Source organism: Corvus moneduloides, chromosome 5 (assembly GCF_009650955.1).
Source record: "Corvus moneduloides isolate bCorMon1 chromosome 5, bCorMon1.pri, whole genome shotgun sequence".
NCBI lineage: Eukaryota > Metazoa > Chordata > Aves > Passeriformes > Corvidae > Corvus > Corvus moneduloides.
The window spans coordinates 47,479,364-47,506,732 of NC_045480.1; the positions used below are offsets into that span (position 1 = coordinate 47,479,364).

The following is a 27,369-nucleotide window of genomic DNA, read 5'->3' on the forward strand; positions in this document are numbered from 1 at the left end:
TCCAACATTTCTCCAAAGCTCTTGCTCTTCCACTTGCTCTGTGATACACTTTACCTTACTCTTAACTGCCTCACATTCTTCCTCATTTTAATTACCTTATGTTTGTTTACAAGTTGCAAAATTCAGAGATCCCCAGGCCACAGCTTTAAGAAGAAAGCATGTTTTTATATTGAATAATGTAGATAAGCCTGAGTAGGTTAATGGGAATCCAGGACTTTCTTCAAAGTCTCGCTGTTCAGGTTTGTAGTAAGCCTTGGTACACTCTGGCTGGGCTTTTGTAAAATGGCTGAACGACAAAAAGGGTATGTGGGATGGTTGAACTCTCAGGGGGGCATGTCCTGCAGTGGCACTTACACAGCTGGAATAAGACGTTTGCCCCTGCCACCCAGTTGTGCCACATTTCTTTCACTTTGAAGGAGTACCACCCTGGACTGTGGGAGCTTCCAGCAGTGTGTTCAAGGGACTAGGGAAAGTCTTTAAAACTGAGCTCCCCTCAGTAAATCCCGGCCAACTTCAGGCAAATGAAGATGAACAAAAATCTTCCTTGCTGATCCCATGCAGTCTTTTAGACCCTGTTGGCCCCAGCATGGTTGCTTTGACTCAATAGCCCCTCCTTGTGACGGAGGCAAATTCTTGTTTCTGGTGTCTGGAAGTCTCCCTGTTCCTGTTGATGTCAGGGTTCAGCTCTGCCATGGGAGTGAGATGCTGCAAGTCATCTGTGTGATTGCATCTTTCAGCTCCCTGAAACAGCAGCCTCTTGGCCCACCTGTTCAGCAGTGCTGCAGGAGTTCCTGGGCAACAGCAGCTCCCACTGCATTTCAGAAAGGTGTGACTAATGCCTCACATGGCTCTGCTAGCTTCAGAATAAAATGGTGCCACGGCATAATCACACTATTCAGGCAGGGCTTAGAAAGGGGGCCTAGTGCAGGGGTGCTGAATGAGTTAACAAATGCTCATGGAATGGTTTTACAGAATGAGGTGGGGAAATTTTCTGCTGGGTAGGGTAAGAAAGCAGTTGTTTTGCATCATGTGCCAGCCAAAGCTGTGAGAAAGAAAAGAATATTCTTTCTCTCACTGATGTGTTTTAACCTCCCTTTGCAGGGATGGAACTCATGCAGTGACAATGTCTGGATGCTGCAGATTACTCAGGAGAGCATGTATTGTGCAAGCATCAGGTTTCAGCAGTGCTGGATTTTGTTTGGGGTTTTTTTTATGCAGCATAACAGCCATGTTAAATTGATTTGTGTAAGCTGTGGAAGCTGTTCAATGAGAAGAAGGCTAATTGTTCCTTCAGTCTGTTCTTCTCCTGTCCCTGTGTGCATCCAGGGAATCTCAGACCTCCTGATAATCCCAAAAACACACTCACATGGTGTGGTATGATTTGTGTTTGATGCACAAAATAGTGTGCATTGTGATCTTCCCTATAGGTGTACTCAAGAGGCCAAACCTCATTTTTGTTTGGCTTGTCCCTGAGTGCTGTTGAATGGACTTATTGAGCAAAATAAGCATAAGTGCTGATCTCTGGTTTTTCACCTCAGAAATTAATAGTACTTTCTTGAGGCAGACTCCCTCAACTCTCAAGGCTGTAATACTGCTGAGTGTTAGGCCTGGAGTGGGTTTGGGGACCAAGCTGCTGTGCATAGGTGAGATCATGATGTCAGGCCCAGACAAGCTGAACTAAACACACCTTGGAATTTGCTGTCAACGTTGCACATCCTTCCTGGAAAACAGCTGACTTACTTTCTTTTCCTTCAATTTTTCTTCAACTTTTTCTAGTCCTATATGGCAAATTTACATCTGTGTGAGATGCCAGACTAGCATGTATCTGTACCAGCTGCCAGAAATTCCCCTCCAGGAGAAACAAAGCAAACCCACCCATCCCCAGCACAGTCACTGTGTGCTCTTAGAGTCAGCCTAGACTTGATGCCAGTTGATTGTAAGAGGTACTGTATGACTCCTAAGTGTTTCTTGTTAACACTGAGTAGAGGAGGGACAGACATGTTACTGCTAAGATTTAGTATTGAAATATGGACTGCATGAATCGACTTTCCTTAACAAAGTTAACTCATAAAAATATTTAATGTCAATGGCCAAATACACATTATGAATGCAATAATTTAGGATTTTTTTTGCTGTAAAGTTTATAAGCCAGGCATCCTATCTAGGCAGTGTTATGTGTGCTGTGCTGAGTTAGTTGTACTCATAGGGGAAGGTCTGTTACCTCTGTTCTCATTAGTGCCTTGGATTTTTTTAGGATTTAGCACACTTTGAAAAAAAACCAAAAACACTTCAGACATTATACACAGAAGTAATTTGCTTCATTACCCTGGAATTCTAGAGAAGATCTGCATGTCTTTTGATTCACTACTCTGTCTTTATTTATCAGTGTCGTTCCCTAAGACATGCTGTCAGTATTCCTGTGAAAATGTCCTCTAATGCAGTGGGAAGCAATAGCACCCGCTAATCTCTTCTAAATTGCTCTTTACTGCTTTTGATTGCTGAAATGTGATAAAGTAAATAAAATTGTAGGCTTTTCTTGCTTCTCTCGTATTTCATGGATATTGTTATTATTTACTTTATTTCTAAATAAATGCAGACCAGCACATTCACACACATACAATTGAAAGTCAGCTTGGGTCCCTTGCTGTTGCAAGTTATATCAAGCACCACCATTAATAATGTAGTGACTGTTTTCTAATGGATAAGACACTTTGAACACTTTCTTCTTTTGCTTTCTGTCACTGCAGCACTGATTGGCTCTTCTGCAACAAAATTGTCCTAATATCTGAGAAACCACTGCTAATGTTCAGCCCAATGGCCAGTTCATGCTGATTTTTACTGTTTTGTCAGCTTTTTTTCCTTGCAGATGACATCCCAGTTGTCTATCGGTCTAAACATCTCATCTTCTCTGTCCTTCTCTTTTAAGATGTACACTTCTGAATGGTTGTGCCCTGTTCTGGTTTGTGAATCTGTGTCTTAAATGTTGAAGACATTATCACATGCAGTTTTTGAAAGAAAGTCCTTGTACAATGTCATTAATACTTTTCTATCTGCAGAAAATACCATGATTGACGCTTCCTAGCATTACATTTGTCTCTTTCATAGCTGAATCTTACAGACCATTCATTCTCCACCTTAGTAATTTCTTATTGATGACCTCTCAGCTTCTGGCAGCAGTTTTTCCAGTTAGCTCCCAAGTGCAGAATCACAATATTTTTCTGTTCATGTGGGACTCATGTCAAATTTCTATTGTTCTTGTCACCAAAGAAATCCATTTCTTTTGGGGTAGGTATTGCAATCTTCCTCTTATGTTGGCAACAACACCCCACATCAATGACTCTCATTAGCCTGGTTGTTCATGCCATCGTTATTAAAGAAAGTACTAAACTAGATTTATCCTTGAAAAATTCCAGTAGCCAAGCTCCCTGCTGTCTGAAATTCTTCCCCTTAATACTTCTCATTGCTGTTTTTCCTTTGCATAGCTGCCTACCCACTAGCTTTCTAAACTGACATATGGTTTCCACTGGAAATACTTTACTGAAATCTACCTGTACAAGATGGACTGAATTTCTTTTGTCTTTGTCTAAAATATAGAGTCTCTTACCATGTCAATCTGGAGAACTCTTTAAATTTTAGCCCATTTTGCCTTTAGGTCCATGTCACTCATTAGCCATCCTTTCAAAATTTGTTCTAAATTCTCCCATACTCCTGAGGTCTGTATTAATGAGTATTATTTTCCTATTCTTAATGCAGGCATTACGTATACTGTTCTCCAGTCAAATGACATGACTTCTAACTGGATAGCCTATTACAAAAAATACTTGCTACAAGGCTATAGCAGACAATTATTTCTGATGTATCATTATAATGGAGCTGTGAAAATGAAAGGTGTAGTTCTGTCTAGCTTTATTTTCTGAAAGAAACTTCTAATCATGGCAAGGTGAGAGAGAGCTCAGTTTTGTGCAATATGGGTGAGAAATTCTTGTCTGTTTATTTTTACTTAGCCTTTAGTCTTTTTTAATGTATGCATGGGTTTTCATTTCAGTGGCTGTTTACAAAAACAGATCTTCTTGGAATAAGAATGGAAACAAAATGAATAATACAGTGGTTTCCATTAAAAAAAGAAAAAAGTCAAGCACTGTCATTTTATACAAGAAAGGAAAATGACTTTGGTATCTCTCTTCTCACCAGCTGAGTTGGTAATAGCAATTGAGAAGCACTGAAATAATGTTCTTAAAGGGCTGTTCTCATTTTGATAGGGCTGTCTTTTCCTTGCATTTTAACAGTTTTTGAGCATTCATCAACTATCTTGAATGTGACTTGACATGGCAGTGCATGTTATAATAATTTCATTGTATTTTATTAACATAGGGAGTATGATGATAAATTATGCCAGCTGTGTATTCATTCACAAGTTGTGGTCAGCAGAATGTAATCCCTATATCAATCTAATTTAATGACTTTGATGGGAATTTTTTTTTTTGCTCTCTACTTCTTTGCTTCATTATGAACTTAACCTTAGAAAGGCAGAATGCCATCTTCTGAATTGAGATTAGGGCCAGCATTTAGACAAGACCTGTTCTCTTTTTAAGAAAAAGCTGTGAATTCTCTAATAAACCCAATGTTGGGGACCACTGCATTGCATTCATTTTTTCATAGTGCTGGTGCCTTGGTGTCCCATGCTATTTGGTAGGAAATTGCTGTTCAGGAACCAACAAGGAACAGAGGAAGTATAGTTCTGAGTCACTGGGAGTCTATCTGTGAAGATGTCTAGTAATATGCTGACATCAGGGAAGTTACTGCCAGATGGTCCAACCATGGACCAAAGAATATTCTTTGATTTCACTCCATCTTCCATTTAAGTTTTCAGTTTGCTGCATATAGATTTCCTGGATGATGGGGTCTGTTTAAGAGGTAGTCAGACTTCAACTGAATGGTGCACGTGAATATAGTAAGCAAAATTTGGCCCATTTTGTTTCATCTTCTTGTGTCTTGCAGAAGTGTCCTTCAGCCAGAAAATTTCCACATTTAAAAAATGCCCAGAACAGCATTTTCATGTTTTTCCTTTTTCAGAGCTTTGAAAAAGGGTAGAAAAAGGAAACATAAGTATGGTTATCATCCAAATTGCATTGTGTGATTGACTCTGTAATAATAAACATTTCTAAGAGAAGCACATAGACTTCGTATAGAAGTTCAGTGAAAAAAATACGTTTTGTAATAACTTCTCAGACCCCAATTGTGCATTGATGGCAAATAAAAAAATAGTAGAAAAAAGTTGCTTGGCTTTGTTGCACTATGCAGAATTTGTGCACAAACCTTTTTAAATAGAAGGGACAGTTTGATAAATGTGTGGCCCAGTATTGCAATCACACACAGAATGGACAGCTGTACTATCAATTCCCCATCAGTAGTGCAGGGTTTACATTCATATCAGACACTAATGTAAATGTCTTTACATTTTCCCTTTGCTTAGGTATAAAATGATTTAGGTAATGGATTCTTCATTGCACTATGCCTTGTGGCTGTGCAGCTCATTTAATTTGGTACCTTACCTACTGTTTTCTATAGTAGGTAAGAAGATCATATAGTGTAGAAAGCTGTAATTTAATAAATATTTTGAAGGCTTGACAAGGTGTTTTGTCTTCCAGGGATCTCCATCTCAGTTTAAATATTTGCATGGGTTTGCAGCTGCATGTTGACATGGACATGTAGCTTCTCCTCTGTTGTGGTATTGCACCTGAGGAGGAAAAGAATTACAAAAGTATGTAAAATATGTTTTAAGTTCTTTTTGAAAGATTTCTAATCCTCTTAAAGTGGCCCCCAAATATTCATGCTTTTATTGCTCCTCAGAGGTGACCAGCCATTACATGTTTCTTGTCTGGATCTCATACTTCGTTTATGGATAGTCACAAGTTATCTAATAATAAGCAAAAGGGAGATGAATTGTCTGTAGACCTTGAAGCTTTTGTGTAAACCTTTGAAAAGATTTTAATGTACCAGGAAGGGTTACCACTGAGCACCCCAAAAATGTGCTGTACTGTTGCAGTCTGACAAGTACCTAACAGTCCAGATAAGCTTCATAATATGATGTTGGATGTTCCTTGCTTGTCTTGGGACCAAAAAGCTGTCAATAGGTTGCAATTCCTTTTGGTACTATAATAGATTGTTACAGAAATCTGTATATATACTGGTAAGTATAACTGAGCTTTGTTGAATGCAGAGATGAACTTACCCTCCTATACTAATCTTTCTTTGCAGGTGTTTTTTCGTATTAGTTACAGGACGGTCAGGTTTTCTAAATGATCTAAGTGGCATAAGATCATAGATTTCATTCAGAATAAATTTGCAGGTCTCCATTTTTCTTAAAAACAAAAAAACCAAACAAACAAAAAACCCCCCAACCAACCAAAAAAAACCCTCCAAACAAATTCCAGGTGTACTTCCAAAAAACTCAGGAGAGTTGGTTTCATGTCTGCTTAGCCCTTTAAAGGCAGTGCGGTAAGTTGTCATTTTCCCCAAATGTCAGCTTCTTTGGTTCTGCACCTGCTGGTTGGCAGCTGAAACTTTTGCTTTTCTGACTTGTGACACCTCATGAGCCTGAATTCCCAGCTTCTCAGGGCTGCAGTTCCCACACTTCTTAGCTATGGAGTAGTCTAGCAGCATTGATTTACTTGAAAGGAAATCCTGAAAATCCTGTTTGGTTGGAAACACAGATAATTTAAATTTTTATTCCTTTAGGGAACAAATGTTCCCTAGGTATGTTCTAAAGGTTGGTATTGTTTGTGTATGAGAAGCATGAGAATTCCTGCCCAGCTATGCTCTGAAGTCCTTTGGATGTCTCTTGGAAATCCCATGCTGAAATCTCAGTTTGTATAGGTAGATTTCTTTGGCTGCATTCAAAAAGGATCAGAAGCAGGGAGAAGTTATTGCCAAGTTTTCTGTGGCAAGGAGAAAATCATGTATTGATGAGCTAAATTTGAACTTTTGTTTCATTTTACCATTTGTGATCATTATTATTGCCTACACTAGAATAATTCTCAGTTTGTCCTATGCTGCAGCTATTACATCTCATCTGTTGGAGAGATGCAAATATAAACAGGCAGAAAAATACCATCCCAACTCAATCCATGTATTTTGACATCAAGGCAAAAATCACCACTTTTCAGTAAAAGAAACTACTTGGAAAAAATGTTCTCTCTCTCTGCTTATCTTGGGTGATTTCATATCTACTCATAACACATCCATTCAGTGCTTCAGAAGAAGCAGGAGTGGTGGGTGTTGCACTGCAGAGAAGGCCCTCGTGCCTGCTGGTGCATGAACTGTATCAGACAAGCCTCCACTGATTTTACTGATGCAGTGGTGCAAACATTAGAAACTGCCTAAGGCCCTTTCTGTGCCTTTGGAGTAATGGTAACATTTGGTGGAGTACCAGCAGCAGTGGTAATATTGATGCAAGAGCAGAGCAATAGGGGGAAAGTGATAGCCAGATAAGGTAGTAGCTGCTGCTTACTAAGTGAAATAGGGAAAGACAGTAAGTGCCTTGTGTTCTGTTTTTCCAGTTTGGTAACTGCAGTACTTCAAGTGTTGTGGCCATGTGAATAAAGTGGTAGCATCAATTTGAAGGATGGTTTAGATAATGCACCTTCAATGTTCAGCGTAAACGCTGAAGGGACAAGTTCCACATCACTTCACTTCTATGTGCCCCTCCTTTCACTGTCCTTGCTAACAATTTCTCTAATTCCCCTGCCCTCCCTCTTTGAGCAAGGTATCACGCTTTCATTGTTTCTTCTATGCCTTTCTGTGAAGGGTATTGTATTCTCTTCCTATGGCTGTTAGTGATGTGCCTTAAGTCTTCTTTACAATGTTGCTCTGCCTGTTGGAAAGCAAAACAGAGCATTGACTGTGGATATAATGCAGACTTGTTTGAAGTGGTAATTAAATAAGAAGCAGTATGTTGAAAGGCAGAGTTACTGAGTGCCTAAGAAGGGAGTGGAAATTTTAATACTTTCATGGTCTTCTCCAACCTTTCTCTTAGGAAGATAGAAGGCATGAGAAATCTACCGTTGGGAAAGAAGTTCTAAACAAAATGTTGGTTTACAGTGAAGCTCCTGTTTGCAGGCCCTTGCAAAAAGTGAAACCCTCAAAAGCTGCTCTGACTTCAGTTTCCAGTGAAACTCATATTTGATTATTTCTGGTTTCCAGTTTCTTTGACAGCTCATCATCAGTTCCTCCTCCACCTCTCACAATTTTAAGATCCTGTTCAATAAGTAGAACAAGTATAAACATGGTTCTGTGCTCCAGTTATCCTGGCCCAGGGTGGGGGAGGATGGGGAGAGAGGAGGGGAGAAAAAAACATGAAAAGGCAAACCAGCATGTTCAGTGGGGTGTTTTAACAGGACAGATCACTTTTTCCTTTAAGCTTGGAGTGTTGCCCTAACTTTGAAATTCTTTACTCTCTGGTCTCTTCTGGCTAGCCCTAGGTCCTTTTCATTTTTCTCTTCCCAGCCTACGTTCCCCTCCCTCCACAAGCACTGCTGACTCTGCTCCCTCCTGTTTCTCCCTTGCCTACGCTCTCAGAGTATCATTGGCTCCATGCCTCACTCAGCCAGGATAGTGTCATGAATACTGCATACTGTTCAAATGTGCATGTCTGATGTGCAAAGTTCTAAATTAAATGCTTCTGTAGATAGAAACTGTGGGGGGAATATCACAAATCAGAGTCAAGAAAATTGCTGTGTTTTCTAGAGAGAGAAAACACATTGAAAATAGTCATTTGTAAATGACACATATGCCTAGTGAGTGAATCATATGCAGTGTTCTAAAACCTAGGATTTATCATAAAAATCATGTAAAAATAGGGACCTCAAGTTTGTGTTTAATCCCTATCTCCAGGGCAGTTCAGCTGTACCTCAAACATTGCTACTAATGTTTATCTAACCTTTTCAGAGGGATTTCTGTTATGAAAATCAAGTAAGCATATTAAATTTGATGGTGGTTTCTTATATCCCTGAACAGAGAGGATATTTTACTTCTTCCTCTTTGCATCAGCACTTCATATTCATGTATATATATATTAGCTGATTTCTCAGTATCTCTCTTCCTCAGATGGAGCATCTCTCATTCTTTCAGCATTTGCTCAGAGTCTTCTATCCAGACATTGCTCATCCTTGTTTTCTCAACTCTAAATTCTAAGTGGTGTACAGTCAGTGGATTTTTTGAAATGTAGAATACTAAGCTGGACAAACTACTTCAGGGGAGGTTTGTTAGCTCTTAATGCTGTAATGTTTAGGAGGTTTAGTTTCTTCTCCTAACAGTGTGACAGTCTTGATTGATGTTTGATTTCAGAGCCATTCTAACCCCCCAGGTTGTCTTCTGTCTCCTGGCTGGTCATCCAGTATTTGGGCAGTTGATGGTTGTGACCTTCAGCTCACTGACAAGGGAAGTATAGCACTTAGTGTTTGTCTTTACTGAGGCACTCCTATTTATTTCAGACCACTTTCCATTTTCTTATGTTTGTTTCGTATTCTATACCTGATCTCCATCAGTTTTTTCCCTTTTCAACTTTCCTTGTCCGCACACACAGCAAGCGTATCGCATCACCCAAGGCATTAGCGAAATGACTGCTCACTATGAGTTTTAGTAAGACAATGAGCTAGTGATGATCCTTCAAATACAGTTTTTGAACTGGGAATGTGCATGCTTTATGTAACTGACATTCCCTTTGGTTCACAAGGGAAATGTTGCATGACATAGGTCAGGGCACCATTGATAAGTTCTAATAATGTCACAGGAGTTTGGATTGTCGTCATTTGTGTTGACTGCTACTGATCACCTTGCTATCTTCTCCATGCCAGTAGAACAACAAATCTTTTTTGTTCTCTATTCTTGCCAGCAATTACAGTTAGGTGCACTGAAATCTGAATCTCTGTGTTCTCCTTTTCCTACTCCGTGTATCTGCCTTTTCCCAGTCTTTAAGTATCTCTTTGTCTTCCACAATTTCTTGACGACTTTTCTTGGACACTTTTCTCATCTACGAGGTTGTTGTCATTGCTTATATCAGGCTGACACTTTTTACTTATGCTTTCTTGTAATTATTTGCTTGTAGGTGTCAGATATTGTACAAGAAAATGTCAGCTTTTCAATTAATAGATTCTTTTTAATTACTATTACTGCCCCCTCACATTTAGCAAACTCATTCTTTAATAGCTTTTTGAGAAGAGACTGTTGTTCTTTTCAGATATTTGTGATGTGCCTTTTCTATTTTATTCTGGAGATTTGGGGCCAGGTTCAGACCTAACCTCAATGTCTCAGTGTCTTTGGCTGTCAGGAGACGTGATCTTCAGTCCAAATAAGGCAAGGGCATTTAAACTCTCTTAAGGTAAATCATCCTAACTGTGCCCCAGGCCACATTTAGGAGGTGAAGCCATCTTTGCTTTTTGCCCTTCAAGGCAAGCTCAGCAGATATCTGGCTCATCTGGGAAATGAGCTCATTGAGTTTACATGAAATACTTCATTCACTTAACTTTTCTCCCCTTTGAATGTAGTACTTCTTTAAAGTGCCTTTACAAAGTTGTCTTTCTTCCCTTTTACCACACATCACGGGTGAAAACCTTGCCTGACTGAAATCAGTATAAGCTTCAGTTAGGTCAGAAATTTCACCCTTGAATTTAAAATACAATTATGTTGTGAAATCCTTAAGTAATGTGCTCATTTTTCTAAGCTCACTTGTTCTCTCTAATGACTCTTCAGTCAAAACTAAGTAGAGAATAAGGAAAGCAGTGCCTATAATCTTGATTTTTGTATAGAAAAAAACAATATTACAAGCTAATTTTTATGTTTTCAGAACAAGGCCAAGTTCTCTGCAACTATTTCATTGCATGTTAAATAAATCTGGATAAAGAATGGATCTGTGTCTCAGTGAACAATCTCAGGAAATCTGAGTTGAATTGATGATCTTGACATTGGCATTACCTTCTCATGTTTTCACTTTTCCATCTGTAAAATGAGGATAGTGATACTGGTATTTCTTTAAAGCCTCTGGAGATCTTTGGCTGAGAACTTTTGGCTATATTCTGTCAGTGGCACTTCTTTACTTTCCAGAAACCCTTTCAAGCTTCCATTAAAAAAAAAAAAAAAAAAAGAGTTCAGCTTTTTGTACTGGCACTTGCAGACTTCAGTGTTGCTAGACCTGTGAGATTTTTCCAAAAATGAGTCATGAGAAATGGGCTCTTTCTTTTGCAGCCCTTGGTCTTGCAGCTGAGCTAGAGAAGGTTGGTATTTTTGCTTTGCAGCAGAAACACCCACCAATTTTGATGCTTGCTGGGAACAAGCACGACAGTTCTCTTGCCGTTAGAAAGGGAAGCCTGTATTGGACTCTCCTCTTAGAGCGGTTCTTTTGGAGTCCCAGTAGAGAGCTAAGTGTCTTTTAGAATATATTTAAATTAATGAAGGCATTAAAGGATGTTGGTGCTTAAAAATAGCACAGAGCTGTTCTTAATGACATAGAATAGTGGTTCAAAAGGGAACAGCTCTGACTACACCATTACGTAAGAAATAAGGAGAAAAGAAATCAAGTTTGCTCGAAGACCAAAAGTCCTACATTTGTAGGAGAGGAAGATAAAGAAACTGAGAAGTCTTATTACATTGTGGCAGTTTCTGGTAGACCATGAAAGTGAAGACATTCTAATTATCAGGAGGGGAGGGTGTGTGGTTTTTTGTTTTGTTAAACAACTGAGGATTTCAAATGAGCGAAGTAGTTGTTACATAATATTTAGCACAGAAACATCCCAAGGTTTCTGTGCGATTCCCTTGGCATGGAGTCAAGCAGGGATAAAGTACTTATGTTTCTATGTTTCTTAAAATGACTTTTTCAACACGCTGAATGGTTCTGGTATCTCAGGGGAGCAGTCTAGGCCAGACTTGACAGTGGAGTTGCATCATAGGCCGCCGTCCCAATGGAAATGGGAATAAGCAGACAACTTCCATTAGAGCCTACTGTTGAGATTACAGCAGCTTGTTGGAAGTACTGTTTGCATTCCAAAGAGTAATTGCACATCACTAGAACATGTCCCTCTTTGTTGTGTGGTAGAAAAAGTCGATACTGGCTTGGCAAAGAAAGGAAAGAGAATTGTTTACTGCAAGTGGGAAAAGCTTTAGGCCCGTATTTCTATGCCATGGCATATTCTGTCTCCTTCCTTGCGGAAGACTTTAAGAGCTTGTACACTTCTATTCTCAATGATTTACAGCCTTATATGTTTTCCAAGTCTTGAATCTAAGTTGCAATTCTGTTTTTTTTCTTTAATGTACTTTCAAAGCCAAGGTTCTCCAAACTTCAGCTGCTAGCTTGGGCGAAACCGTTCCACTGCCTATTAAATTTTACTGTGAAGCAACTTTTCCCCAATAATCCGATTTTTCTTGATTTCTTCCTGTTAATGCTTAGATACTTCTCTTTATTTTAACCCACAGATTTCCTAGTTTCACATCTTAAAATATTTGTAGATTTTTTGTAAGCTGTTCTTATGTCCTCTTCATTTTAGGTCTGTTGGACTCTTTGGATGTCTGCCCTGTGAATCCTTTTATTTATTTTCCCACATTAAGGTGATTGGCACTGAATGCATAGTCCTAAAATGATCCTTTCCTATGTACATCTTCTGCTTACGCCTCTGCTTGTGCAGCCTAATCTTTCATTTGGTAATTTGTTGCCAAAGCACTTGGCAAATTTGTCTTTCACAAATACCTTTCACAGGTCATTGCTGAAAGTTTTCTGCCCTACTCTAATGCCAAAATGCAAGTTAGCTAATTTAAACTCTTGAAAGACATTAGCACTGAGAAATGATTGAAAAGTTTATTGGGTGGTGGAAAGCTTTCAGGTTAACAGTTTTGCATTCAAAGGTGATTGCAAGGAAAGGAAGGTGGGAAGAGAAGACTATCTGGGTAATCTCTGTACCTGAGGAAAACCTATGGTAGCCTGTGACTGCTGTAATGAGCCTTGGGGCCACTGGCGGCTGGCATCTTTCAGCTCCACTGCCTTGCCCTGGAAGGCTGGACCACCATGAAGCAGCTACAAGATGAGTAGTAGAGTGCAAAAGCTCATTTAAAACTGCAGCTGCCTTTTGCTCCCTGTCTTTGCCAAGTATTTTGTGGTGAGAGCTAATGATCAGCGTTGCTGCCTCCCTGCGTGCTCCCCCTGAGGAGGGCGCAGGCCGCAGCTCGCAGGCGTGCAGCTCACGCACCCTCTGTAGCTGTGTGAGCCCTGCTCGCCTTTACTGCAGCTGATGTTCACTTGGCTGGTTCTGTGCAAGGGTGAGCGATCCTGCACAATACAATATGTCCCTTTTCTTAATATCTATCTCATACATTTGCTGATGGTTTTCAAGTTGTATCCTCTTTGTATCTGTAGCTGAGACTGCTGCCTTCCTAAGTCCTGGTGTGGGATTTGCTTTACTCTAAGGCGTTTGGGTTATTTTACCAGTCTGCATTTCCTTAGCCTATTCCTCAAAGCATTTTTCAGTAAGAACAGTAGTCAGATAAAATATAAAGGGGACTTACAAGAAAGACTGAGAGAGATTTTTTACCAAGGCTTGTAGTGACAAGACAAGGAGTAATGGTTTTAAACTTAAAGAGAGTAGAATTGGATTTGACATAAAGAAGAAATTTTTTTATGATGAGAGTGGTCGGACACAGAAAAAGGTTGCCCGGTGAAGTTGTGGATGTAGCTTTGTTGGAAATGTTCAAAGTCAGGTTGGGCTTTGAGCAACCTGATCTAGTGAGTGATGTCCCTGCCTATCACGGGGGGATTGGACTAGATGAAATTTAAAGGTCCTCTCCAACCCAAACCATTTTATGATTCAGTCCTGAAAATAATTTGGCCTATTTGACAGGTATCTGGATGTTGAAAGTTGTGTCTGTTCTTTGTTCAGTGGTGTAGTTTTTAATGTCCTATCAAGTTATCTGTGTTCAGTTCTTCTTTTCTCAGCCCAACAAAGCCAGGGATAAAACTGTTTTCTTTCTGGGTACTAATGCTTGATTCAGCTGTACAGGTTCTCACTGCCTCTTTTGTCAGCCTAGGAGAATGCATATGGGAAGTGCTTGTTGCACCTTGGGTTTTTGTCATATGCTTCTGTTCAAATGAATGCTTTGTTCTGTGTTTGCTTAGCTAGAAGAAGAAAGCAATTCAATTTCAAGCCATTGTAAAGACCGTGTTCTGCAAACCAAACTTCTTTTTACCTTCCTGCTTTCTCTCCTTTATGGCATATTGATTTACCTTACTCAGTTAAGTTGGGCCAGGCCCAGCTTTCTGCCCAATTATGTGTCTCAGTGTCTTGCAATTTCACATCTTAAGCAGAGCTCAGGCTTGTTCCTCCATGCTGGGATCAAGCTCTGTAACTGCAGGTTCTTGCTGTGCATTTCCTTTGGGCTCATAATGGGCAGACAACGTGCAGCTACACCTGGAGGTGAAACAAGTGGGGTCCACTGCAGACATTGAACAACTTCCATGCAGAGCGTGGGGTTTCTGCTCCTCCTGCTTTCCCATGTGGCACCATCATGGAAATGAGCAGGACTGGGCACAGAGATGGATTTGAGAATTTACTTTATGGGTGTTTGAGTTATCTCTGCAGAAGGTGGTGTTGAGGGTGCACAGCCTATTGTGTCTTGAGCACAGGTGCATTTCCTCCAGAAGTGTTCTTTCTTTCCCTACCAGCAGCACATAGATTGGTGTTCAGTGTGGGCTAATTGCCTGGACATGGAAAACTAAATTGGGGCAAAACTTCTGATCACTTCTCTAAGGAAAGAAGCCTAGTCTGATCCTGTGTTATATCCCAGATGTTTGCTGGGATGGTTAAGCTGGCCAGAGGACGTGGCTCCTAAGCTGACCTGACTGATTACTGTTGCCAGAGGGGTTTAAGCATCTGAATGGAGTCTGGGTGTCAGGTGAGTATGGGGGTAAATGAGACAGGAGATGTGGGAATGGCAGGAGTTTAGATGAGTGCGGCACTTCTGCTTTCCCTGACACCTTTTGAGACATTCACCTAACTCGGTGTCTCCTGAGGTTTTAGCATCTCATCAGGATGCTGGGAGAGGCAGACCTGCTTTGCTGCTGGCCACTTGCTTCCCCTGTGCTGGCAGCTAACTGACCCCCTTGAGCCAGCTCAGCTCACTAAACCTCCAGAAAATTGACTGTTTCTAAAAATGTGAGTTCTCCAGCTGTCTCAGCAGATCAACTCACCACTAGAGCCAGTTCCACAGGGCAGCAGGGAATCTCTCTTAGGAGCAAGGCTCACACTGACCGCTGTTCTGTGAAACAACCACCTGTCCTAGCTCCTTCCCCTAGGCTGAGGGTTGGTGCTTCCCCAATGCCTTTAGACTGCCTCTAAACATAAGAAAACAGTAATTCACTGACTTAGCTGCACCTGGTGTAGAGAAAGATCCAGTGGAGTATTACAAAAGCTGCTTTGACATACCTGCTATGTTTTTGAAAGAATAGTACTGTATTTTTAAGAAGCGTCTTAGCATGCACATGGCTGTATAATTTACAAATTGCATATATCTAGCCCAGAACACTAAAGTTTTTTATTCAGACACTGTGATCCATTTTTGTACTACTTTGTTAGAGCATGAATTTTCAGTCTGAAAAATAATGTTGTTGTCTCAATTTCTGTTGCCGGAGGTTGGTCATACAGGACTGTCCTCAGCAGAAGACAGCACTGTAGTTCATACCAGCAATTCAGCTTTTATGCAGTAATAATTAAAAGAAAAAAAATTGTGTTTATTTACTGGCCAATTATCCAATTTTTTAAGATTGGTCTTCACTGAAAGTTAAAATGAAGAGAAATGCAAAAGGAAAATTAGGTCATTAATGTACTCTTTGCTTCTAGTTTTCACTTCATTTGATTGTAAATTGTTTGCAGTAAAATTGCAAATTAGTAGCTTGGATAAAGCACTATGAATTCCTTCAATATCAGATTTAAATGAGGAAGAACTGGGCCTCTAACCTTCATGGAGTAAACTGTAGCTGGATGCATTCCTAGGGGCTTATTATCCATTCCTCCATATTATTTGCTTGAACTCTCAATTGCTCACTGTTCAGTGCACATTGGGTGGATGCTGGAAAATGCCTAAGAAGAGGTGAGGTGGAAACTTAGGCAGTGGGATGCTCTTACTGCCAAACAGACGTCAGAGGATGTGCCACATCCCACAGCAGGCATCCGAATGGGAATGGCTCTCAGAAAACCCTGTTGCTTTCCAAGCCTAGTGCGAAATTTACATCCTGAGCTGGCGGAGAGACAAGGGTTACACTGAAAATAGCTTTTCCACATTTTGTAAGAAGAGCAGGTTGAAATAGCCATCCCTCCTGGAAAGGAAAAACACTGCATGAAGTGTCAGTTCATGAAGTCAGTTGTCTCCATACCTCTTACCAAGTACAGGAGAAGTGTCCTAAAATGTTGGCAAGGTAAAGTTTGGTTTAGCATGAGATATTGCTACTGCCACTTCATTTATTTTATGACTAGGATAATTTCTTCCTGTTTATCACACAGCTATTCATTGCCTGTGGAGCAGTGTCTTTTGTTTCACCTTTATTGCTTTTACCAAAAGCCAACCTGACAGGAAGAAGGCTCTTTATGGGCAATATCCTGAATTTTGAGAGAATAGCCATGGAGAGATCGAGATTGAGATCCTTTTATAGAGGGTCTGTTGGGTGTGGGGTGGCTGTGGCCAGCCTGGACGGAAGGGTTGGTGGCTGGAGGGACATCTGTGTATGCTCTTGCTAGACAGGTGTTTGGGAATAGGGTGCTCCTGTGATAGAGAAAATTTAAGCTCTGGTTTGTATGCATAAATAACTGGATCCAGGTACTAATTAGAGATAATTTGTCTGGAAAGTAGAAGATTAAAGGAACTCTTTTCTTCCTGTCAGAACAATTTTGTCTGCATTGTGCTGTCTGATAAATCAGATTGCTTAATAGGGGTGTTGTGTGGATTTTTTGGATTTTCCAAGAGCAAATCAGAATATGTCGATATTAGACCCAAGGCTTCTTTCTTCTCTGGTGCACTCCTTATGTCTATGGAAGAGCTTCTGCCCCCTTTCCTGTTGGGTTTAGCTCCCTTTGTCTGCTATGTGGTGGCTCCTGATAGCTGTGCAAGGTACTCGTCTGGTTGTCAGTGGGAAAGGCTTCTTCACCTCAGGCATTCAAGATACAGTGCTTGTCACATGTCCTGCTTTTTGAACTTTGAACCTCTGTCTAATTCTAACTTATTTTTTCTGATCCAGTGATCCTTCAGCCTGGAAAGGATGAGCAGGAACATTCATCTGTTGTCAGCCTTGTTCAAGCCGTGGGGAAGTACAGTAGTTGCTGTTCTGCTCTGGCTGTAAAACAGCAAATAAGAGCAAAACGTTTGGATAGGACAAGCAAAAAAAAAAAAGGTGTAGGAAATCCTATTTATCTTTCTCACTGAGTAAGCACAGCCATACACTCTGTGAGTATGGCATACACAGTTTGGGCTGTGTATTGATGGGAATACAGGGAGAGGAGGTTACCTGCAATTGTTAACAGTGCCATTAAGATGAAATGAAACAAGGAGATAAAAGATATGGGAATTTGGGTTTGAGTTTTATTGGTTTGGCGTGTTTTTCTGTGGGTTTTGGTTGGTTGGTTTGGCTGCTTTTTGTTCTGCAAAGACGAGGATGTCTTATCCGTGACTTTGTTGCTCTGGACACTGTGTCCTTCTTAATAGTTGCTTCTCCTTTTGAGTAATGTTGGTTTAACACAATGCAGAAGCCAAGGCTCAGATAAGTGCTGGATGTCTGGGGCTTTTTCCAGTGGCATATATTGTGTCACTAGAACAGTAAAATCTCAGCAGCACCAGGATAGTGTACCTGGTCCACAGTCACAGCCTACGCTGGCTCGGGAGCTTTTATTGCTTGCGCTGTCAGTGCACATTAAGAGTTAGTGAGCAACGTGCACTAGATTGTTTTAGACATGGGCTGTATATTATTCCTAACATCCCCTGACAGACCATGCTATCCCAGCTGTGCTGTGTTGGTAGCACCGGAAGGAATATCAGCCACCGTTATTGAGTTTGGAATATAGGTTCATTTACAGCCTCAAATTCTTATTTGTTATACAGAGCTTTATAAAATGGGCATCTGTGGTGATGACCAGTTTTTGTCCAGAAGTGAATCTTCTAAAAGTTTGTTAACAAAAGTAACTTCCAAATACTGCACAGATTTAGAAAATCATGTGTTACCTATGTTTCCTAATGAGGAATGTTTTCAAGATTGCCTTTACACACTAGATTTCCTTAGGAGTAATAAAACATAATTTTAAAATAAAATACTATATTTTGTCAGAAAGCAGAAGAGAGAATGCTTGATGAGTATTGAATTAGTATTAGCATTAGAGCAATGCTTCTTGCTCAGTTGTTTGTGAAATTTGTGGTAGACTAGTCTGTGCTTAAGAGGGCATGGTCCTATTGCTGTTGGACCATTTGAGTTATTTGTGGACCATGGATAGACAAACATTAGATGCAGACAAATAAATTAATTTTTCTGAGTGGTCTATATTTGCTTCTCATCTGGCTTATGTATCTGCTGTATATCTTGTATATACAGAGGGGTGTGAAAAAGACTCCAGCTTGCCAACTCAGATCTTGGAATGAGGGAAGAGAGGAGAGCTGGCTCTGACTGTTCAAAACAGAGATGTTCATGAACGGAGAATGATGAGGAAGATAAAAAATCTGGAAAATAGGGACATGAATGGTAAAACATGAAAAGAAAAACAGAGGGAACAGGACAAAGGAGGAAAGGAAACATAAGGAAATTGAAGTGAGATTGTCAAAGAAAAGGGAAAATAAGAGGAGTAAAATAGAGGAAAACAGAAAAATTATCTAGTTGTCAAGTCTTTTTTTAAATATGTAAAACTCTAAGTATTCCAAGAAGAGAATGCGTATGTATAGAAATGAATATGTAGTTTGAGCTTTTTTAAATTTAGGCTGTAGTCCTGAATTTTTCAAATCAAACTGGAGACCTGTGGGCTTAGTGGAGCCATATCCCATTTAATTGTAGTACAAGATGAACACATTAGTGGTATCTCACACAGGGCATTCCTCCTTCTTATTGCTCCTCTGCCCTGGGTTGTCCCTATTGTGCCATGTGGCCAACAGTGATAAATAGTGAGTTCTCAAGAGCTGATTCTGCTCAGAAATGGCTGCCTGTAAGCAGGTGAATCCACACATACCAGTTTCTGGGTTTGAAATCTGAAAGTGTGTGTGAGACTGAAGAGTGGACACAAGGAACATCATGTTACTGTGTTGTTTTGCATTACATTGGAGTATTTGAATTGTTGCAGTAGTCAGCAGAATGGTAAAGAGCATCCAGTGCATGCCTAAAGTGTGTGCTGAGTGGGCAGTAGAAACACAAAGAGAAAAATGTTTCTGTAAAACTTGTTTATTTGGGAAAATGTGTATGATTGTTAATTGAAACGCTCACTTCTGTCTACTACAGGAGGAACACCAAAGCAGACAAAGAGCAGCAAACAGGCACATTTTTGGAGCCCTATCTAGTCTACAGCTTTTGAATTCTTCCTTTTTCCAAAGTTTAATGTGAACATTTAAAATCGGCTCTGAAATGTATCAGGAAACTTCAAAGAAAAGGGCAGTTTGAAAAGAGAGGGGAATGTAGTACTCAGATCTGTATATCAGGGTAAAGGAAACATGATTTATGCTCTTTCTGTATCTGTAAAGCTGTGGTATTTCTAGAAATTCATTTCAAACTGAGGAGCTCAAAATAGAACTCCAGTTTAGGGAGAGCGGTACTGCTCAGTTTACTGCACTGATATTTACAGCCATAATCTGAATCTTTCTGTCCCTTAGAAACCATCAATCCTCTCGAAGGTGTGAGCATCTTCTCACTCTGTCAGATTTGAATATTTAATCTAGAGAATGAACTTGAGTTTAAATGCGACTCCTTTGGCAATGCAAACTGCCTTTGAAGTTTTTGGATCTTCTATATTCCACATTTCCTGTTTTAAATTAAAAGAACAAAGCACTCTCAAATAATGCACTGTAAGCACCCTGCATCTCAGACATGAGGAACCAGACAGAAGGAGGAAGTCTGGGGGCATTTCATTCATCTTCCCATCAAACAATCTGCCCCAGGTAAGAGCAGTTCAGGTGAGTCAGAGCTAGCAGGGTTGGTTGTATCCTCAATTACAGGGCAGCCCAACTAACGGCTCCATTAAAAATCTTACTCTTGTGCTGTGTTGTAGACAATGATGAAATACGCCACAGTAGCCATGGTAGGATGTAAAATTATGATCTCTTGGAAAGCCTCCCCTCCCCACCCCACCCTGCCCCCCAAAAGCCCCAAATTGTTGTCATCTGCCCTTCTCTGAATTCCATAGGTCACTTCTGATCCAGCTTACATAGACCTTCCAAGGTTTTTCACTGTCCTTAGACCATGACTTCTCCCAGCTTCCCGGAGACAACACTTAGGATCCTGCTTAAACTGTGGAACTTCTTAGGATGTGCCTATTTTTCAGGAGTTGAGATCAACTTGAAATTTACCTAATTGCACCAGGTCTAGAACATTTTTTTCAGTCTAGACTCAGGCTGGGGATGATTCATGAGGTTCATGATGGATCTCTCACTCTGGCATGAAGGATGTCTTCTCATCTTCATGTACTACACCCTGGAGCATTCGGTCTTAGACTCGAGGTTGTGCTGTCCCTGTGCATTAAGTGGCAAAATGTACAGGGTAGATTCCAGCAGCATAGAGGACAGAAAGCTCAGCTTATCTTTCACCAACACCATTGCTACCACGTTAAGGCTGGACAAGATCAGCTTGTCTGTAGGGATCAGGGAGTTGAAGCTGTATCTAAGCAAGGCAGAGGTGAGGACAAAGGAGAGCTGAAGGATGCCTTTGGCCAAGTCTCAGTTGTCTCGTACAGTCTGTAATTTAGAACCACTGCTGAATTGGCAACCACTGTGATTAATGATTTCTGCCATCTCTACTTCTTGGGGAGATTCTGTCCTAGCTTAGTTAAAGATTTTATAAGACTCTCCTGTCCCAGCTGGGCTAGAGCAGCGCACTGCACATGGGCATAAAGCCATTGGTTCTTAGGCAACTGCAGTCTCACAGAGTGCTGCAGCATTTCCCCTGGCAGCTCGTGCTCCTGGTAGCACAATGCACCACTTCTTTGCCCTGAAGTACCACTGCAGCTGCTGGGCCAGTGGGCAACTTGAACAGGAAGCAAGAGCTTGGACTGCTGACTTTTTGGTGATCTGGTTTGTAAGACTCTCTCTCAGAAGGAACCTGGAACAGCTTTTATGTTAAGACATCTGTTGTATTTATAAACCTGCACTGATGCTTGAAGAGTTGTTTGAAAAATTGTATATGCCATTTTTAGATGAAGTTTGAGAATCCTGGTGGACATCATATAGATCAGACACTTCATGTATAATCATAAACATCGTGTATCATCATAAAATGCTAAACATCATTCCACGGGTATGGGTATCTTTGCACAGTGACAGGAATCAAGGTTATAGACAGAATGGCAGGAAATGGAAAGAAAATAGTATTCCCACTGTTATTAAAGATTCAGTGGTCAGTACAGCTTGGATATTACCCTTTAAGTAATAAAGAGTTTGTCAGAATGACAGAAGTAATTACTGGCAAGTTTTTCTTTATTATTACTACTGTTATTATTATTTGGCTCTTCTGTTCAATTGCACAACTTCATTGTTTCTTTTTCTGAATGATCAGGTGTTCACTTACTGGTAGAAAATTTTGACCAGACTGATTGTAAGAGATTAGCATTTCTTTTTAACCGGATTCCACAAGCTGATCAGAAGGACCTCTCCATAGGAATGCTGGAAGAATTGAAGGCAGCTGAGCTTTTTGCTTTGGCAAAATCTTGTAAGTGGTATCAGGTGGATTCTGTTGGGATGGGAGCTGGTTGCTGATTACAAGTGAGGAGCCAGGGGTGCTGTGGGAGAGGATCTGTTGATGGTTATGTCCACATCACTAATTAGTGCTGTGCAGTAGGAGCAGAAATATAATGCTAATTACAAAATTCTGGTCCTGAAAACCTCATGTCCACATGAATGTATTTTTGAGGTGTTGGACTAGTTCTGGTTTGGTTCCACATGCTCCTCCAGTGGCTTGAGTGCCTGGAGTGTGCTCCTGGAGAGCTGCTCCAGATTTAGTTACACCCTGAAGGAATCCTGTTAGGGGTCTCCAAGGCAGCACTGTGTTCTATTGGGAAAGCTGCTGATCTGAACTACAAACTGGTGTAGACATAGCTGTTAAATGTCTGGTCCTATCTCCTGAGTAAGCAAATTGAGACCACAGGAACAGGCTCTTGGAAGAAGTGGCAATACTAGTTCTGAGTTACTGTTGGCTAAAATCAAGGTCCACTGAGAATTATTATGTTACAAAAAAAATCTTAATATTGTTGACTTGGTTTCATATACAGGAGAAAATAAGGAAGCTCTTTCTAGGGCTAAAACTAAAATGGGAATCAGCATGAAAAGAAGAGAGTAGAAGTGCCAGGAACACCACTGCAGTTATGTCTCTAGGATAGCTGCAGTATTTTGACATAGCCTACGATGACTAAGCCACTGGATTTAAAAAGAGCCTGTGTACTGAGAGCATAAAGATGTTATAGTCTTATACAAGTATTCTTAAATGTTTTTATTTAAAAAAAACCCCAAACACTCCACCCCCCTTAAAATCAAAGTCTAATTACACAGAATGAAGATGTCTCCTAAGCAGTCTCACTTGGAGCATGTGCTGCCAAATAAGAAGAATTCATATGAAGTGAGCTATATTACGGTAAGTCAGCAAAAGGGGGGGTGATAAGGGGGGTGTAAAGAGAAACTGCTCAGTTTCCTACATGTAACATGTTTACTAAAGGCCCATCTTTGAAATCCTGTCACTTTAATCACAAAATTTCTGCTTATTGAGCTGTGTTGTTCAGATGCCTCATAAGCAACTCCTACAAACCTGAACAGATTTCACAAAATTCGAAGTCTTTAAAGTCCTAACACAATTAACTTTGTAAAGTTTTTTTACTGAATGGGAAAGCTTTCTTAAAAGTATTTTTAAGTACTGTGTTGGTTTTTGTATTTAATGTGACAGTCAATCATATCTTGACTTTGCAGCCAATAGTTTATTTGAACCTAAATCTGTGATGAAGAAATCTGAAAATATGGTTTGCTTAACAAGTTCAAGTTAGTCTGCATTAATTTGAACGTTTTGATACTGCTGGAACTGCACCATCAACAGGAGAGCCTCTCAATTCTGGTTAAGCACATTTTCCTCCTGGTCTATTGGCTGCCTAAAATGTACTTGAACTGACTGTACACCTTGAACCGATTTGGATTTGTTAGTTTCCTTCTTCTGTCGTTTCCTTCTTCCATCCAGATTTATACTCCTGCCCTCCAGCACAACATTACTCAGATACCTCTCATCCTCCCGCACCATCAGGCCAGCGCCTTCGCTCTTTGAAAACATGTAGTTGCAATTTCTACAAGTCATGGAAGAAAATTACATAATCTTAAAAGCTATTGCTCTGCTCACTGCATTAAATATTCATATTTCTACCCTTCTATTTCCATCTCCTCTCACAAGTACTTCAGCCCACACGGGTGCACCTTCTGCAATTGGGGAGCTCAGTCCTGGCCTGCACTCTCAGCAGAACCCAGCAAAGTCCTGGCAATCTTTCACTGCCATTTTAGGAAAGGATTGACTTTTTAACTGTTTTTACATAAATAAGACACAATCATACCTTTTATATTGTCAGTGCTTGCTGCAAGCTTTTTTTCTTAAGCACCAACCCAAGGAACAGATTTTTACAATTTGGAGTTGCTCAGTCACTTCGGATGGCTTTTTAATCTCGAGAGGCCAGATGGAAGCATGATCCTTCACCATTGCATGTTTTGCATAATGCAGGGATTGGAATTAAATTTTGTTTGCACATAGTCATAGATGTGTAAGTATATAAATGTTTTTCTTCCATCTATGCATTTTCTCTTCTAGTGTTTTGGTTTGTTTTTTTTTTTTTTTAAAAGACAGCTTTCTACAGGGGAAAACTGTCACAAACAAGCAAATGCTATGCCCTGACAGAAAAGCTTACGCAGAAGAAAACAATGATTTTGGTCAAGGAGATTTGAGACAGAACCTGACACTCAAGTGCTAAGTTTCTGAGAGAGATGATGACTTACCTTGGTTTCAGGGCAATGATAAAACTGCTGTTGGACTGATGTGGAATGATGGGGGTTTTTAAACCATTTCTTCTGAAGCTTTATTTCAAGCTCTCCTACAATCCTAACTTTGATTTTAGTTGTATTTATGGATTTATTCTTTGCTGTCAACTGCAATCAACTGATTGAAATCCATAAATAATAAACATCAGGTTTCAATTTAAGATGCAGTAACGAGATGCTATTGGAAGAAGTTTTACGCACTTTAGCAGCTTTTTATAGCTGACTTCCCCCAGAGCAAGGTCCTGACACATTCCTCTTGAGAGGGAGCGAATGTCTTTCCTGCATGTTTGTCCAGACCCATGTGACAAATCCTACCTGGCAACTGAAAGAGAGGACACTCACGCACCTGCTTACATAAAATGTCCCAAGCCATATTTTAGCATCTTACCAGTAAGATGAGCAACTCAACCTGCTTTACCCCTCATAGGATACCTAATATTAAATTAACAGCTAGAAAATAAAAAATTAAAAAAGAAAGACATACTAACATGAAAAAACACATTTTATTGCACTTAAGTTATAAGAAAATAAAATTTCTAAGTGAATCAAACCATAGACACAATCCCTTTAAAGGTTGTTTTCCTCCATCATGTCAGGTTGTTACATAACTAAAATTAACCAACTGGAATCTGATTGTTTTAAATCAGACTATAAATAAAACAAAAACAAAAACAAAAAAAGGAGGAAAAAAGATCGCCTAGGATACAGTGTTAAACCACTTTCACAGTTCAGCTTGAGTTGTGGCTCTTGGAGAATGAGGCAAACCATTTGACTCTTTCGTTTCTCATTTTGTTTGCATGTGACATCTTTACAAAAACGTAAGTTTTTGCTCTGTCAGTTCCTCCCAGCAATAACTGTAACAGTTGTTTTTTTCTCAAATACTGTAAAACACTAAGACTGACCAGCAACTTTATTTTAATTTTTGTATTTTATAATATTTTTTAAAAATTTTGTCAGTTTTTTTTTTTTAATGTATGTTCATTCCATTCACCACAGCCCTCACAAAGAAAAATTTCCCCACAGAACAGGCTGCAATAGCTTTGTTCCAAGGAATGTGTTTTAATTTTTGCCCAGAAAAAAGAAAATAAGCTTTGCACACACACTCAATTCTTTATTTGCAGGCAAACTTCACTCTTAATTGTCTGAAACTCTTCCACTCTCAGCCTCTTAGAGGCACAGTTGGCTCAAGTTTCAGTGGCAAAAAGTCTTTTTCTGTAACCAAACTAGAGCAAATTTGGAATTCAGTCTGGGACTAAAACGTCACAGCAGAAAAAAAAATAAAAAAAAATAATTTGCTTTTCTTTCTTTCATTTAGCAGCATAAATAAGTTTGGCCACTGGGAATACAGTACAGGGGTGGGACAACAATCCCGTAATTGAAGACCTACTTCTAGCACCAGCATTGCGAATTAAATCCATCAGAGGACTCTCAAAACCCAGGACAACTTGCCACCTCAGAGCAACTTATGCATTGAAGAGTGTAGATGGAAGCAACAGTAAATAGATTAAACAGAGGCTAATACTGTGATTGACATTGGCAATGATTGGCAAAAAAAAAAAAAAGAGGAATAAAGAAAAAAAAGAAAAAGCTCTGATAAAACTGTACAAAACAATTCACAGTAATATTTTAGCTTTTCCACACCAGGAATGGACTCTTTGTTTTTGTTTTTGTTGTTTTTCTCATTGCAGATGCTCTCTAGTTTTTGAAAGTCAACCAGTGACTGCTCGTGGAGGTTGGAAGGGACCTTGGAGGGAGTCCGGTCCAACCGCCTGCTTGGAGCGGGGCTAAAGGACAGCGCGTTGCTCGGAGGGGCTGCCGGGACCCAGGGTGACCCAGGGGTGCACAAGCAGGCTCGCCTGTGCAGCTTATTTCAAGATCTTTGTGGTAAAATAACTTGTTAACAAGAACTGTAACATTTTTTTTTTCACTCCAAATTGCTCAAGGAGCTTTTAGAGGAAAGTAAAGAAATTAATTGCACCTGGTTTCATTTCAAAAGTTGGATTTTTGCAAAGCTGCCCCGGTCAAAAGTGTAGCCTTTTTATGTGACGAGACAGCAAAAGCCTCTCTTGTCAGTTATAGTTTGTCATCTTTGTCTTCTCCTTCGTAGTCTGTAGGTCTTTAGGATCTGTTGCCCCAAGGCAACATCCTGCACCACCAAGGACAAGGGATTTTTTTCCTTTTTCTTTTTTTTCTTTTTTCTTTTTTTTCAGGGGGGAGGGAAAGGAGAACATCGTCTACACGTTTGGACAAATTCATCTTTCTGCCCTTCACTTCATATCGACGTCAAAGTCCAACACCAGCAGCTTTGTTTCCTCAGTCCCGTTGCGGCTCCCAACTGCACACACCAGCTTTGTGTTAGAAGCTCTGATTCGCCACACAACGCCTCCACTTCCCCCACTCTCCAATGTGACTAGATTTCGGATTAAATATCACCCGTTTTCAAGTCCCAAAGTTTTACAGTCCCATCGTCTGAGCTGGTAATTACAAAGTTCTTGTTGAACTGTAAACAGGTCACAGCACTCTGATGCTTGTTGGGACCTGTAAGAGTAAACAAAAACATTTCTATTTGTAATTAATTAGAAAGCAATGTCAGACAGTGCTGCATCTACAATAAATACCTTGCTATTTGCATACAGTTCTTTCCATCTACTAGAACTATTAGAGAACTATCTGTTTTAACTCCTGGGTTTGTACATTAAAAGGTACAGAAGCCTTGCCATGCTTTCAAAAAGTGAAGGCAGGTATAAAAAAATTCCCCACTATTTTCTTTGTCTCAGTGATCTTGTTGTGCTGTGTATCAGCAGAAAGGCAAACATACACTTGGGCATCCATGAAAATTAATTTAACCATCCACAATGAGGCGACCGCTGTAAGAATTTGTCTCCAAGTCCCTTTGAAGTGTTATTATGAGATTACTCCATCAGTAAATATTGACAGTTATATGCTGACATATAAATATATATGTTAAAGCAGCAGTCTGCTTTACAGGCAAATTTAATTTTCTGCTCCAGCCAGCACTGCTGCATATGATATATGAGAATGATATAAGACCTTTTTTGTGGGGAGAAACACAACCATGTGTTTGTGTGCATGATGCCTGAGTGG

General features: G+C 40.0%; 1 protein-coding gene and 1 long non-coding RNA gene across 3 annotated transcripts in view; one reads left to right on the forward strand and one right to left on the reverse strand.

Annotated features, from left to right (window-relative positions):
* Window positions 1-24,306, forward strand: part of LOC116443897 — a 72,957-nt gene extending 48,651 nt beyond the window's left edge. For both annotated transcript variants that reach the window (XR_004240090.1, XR_004240091.1), the window contains exons 2-3: window positions 22,750-22,831; window positions 23,423-24,306. This is a non-coding gene — a long non-coding RNA (uncharacterized LOC116443897). The remainder of the gene's footprint in view (window positions 1-22,749; window positions 22,832-23,422) is intronic.
* A 442-nt stretch (window positions 24,307-24,748) lies between these two features.
* FBXW7 (F-box and WD repeat domain containing 7) overlaps window positions 24,749-27,369 on the reverse strand; it is a 103,740-nt gene continuing 101,119 nt past the window's right edge. The window contains 2 exon segments of the mRNA XM_032108732.1: window positions 24,749-26,690; window positions 26,693-26,802. Coding sequence (XP_031964623.1) covers window positions 26,532-26,690; window positions 26,693-26,802 — 269 coding nt within the window. The 3' untranslated portion in view covers window positions 24,749-26,531.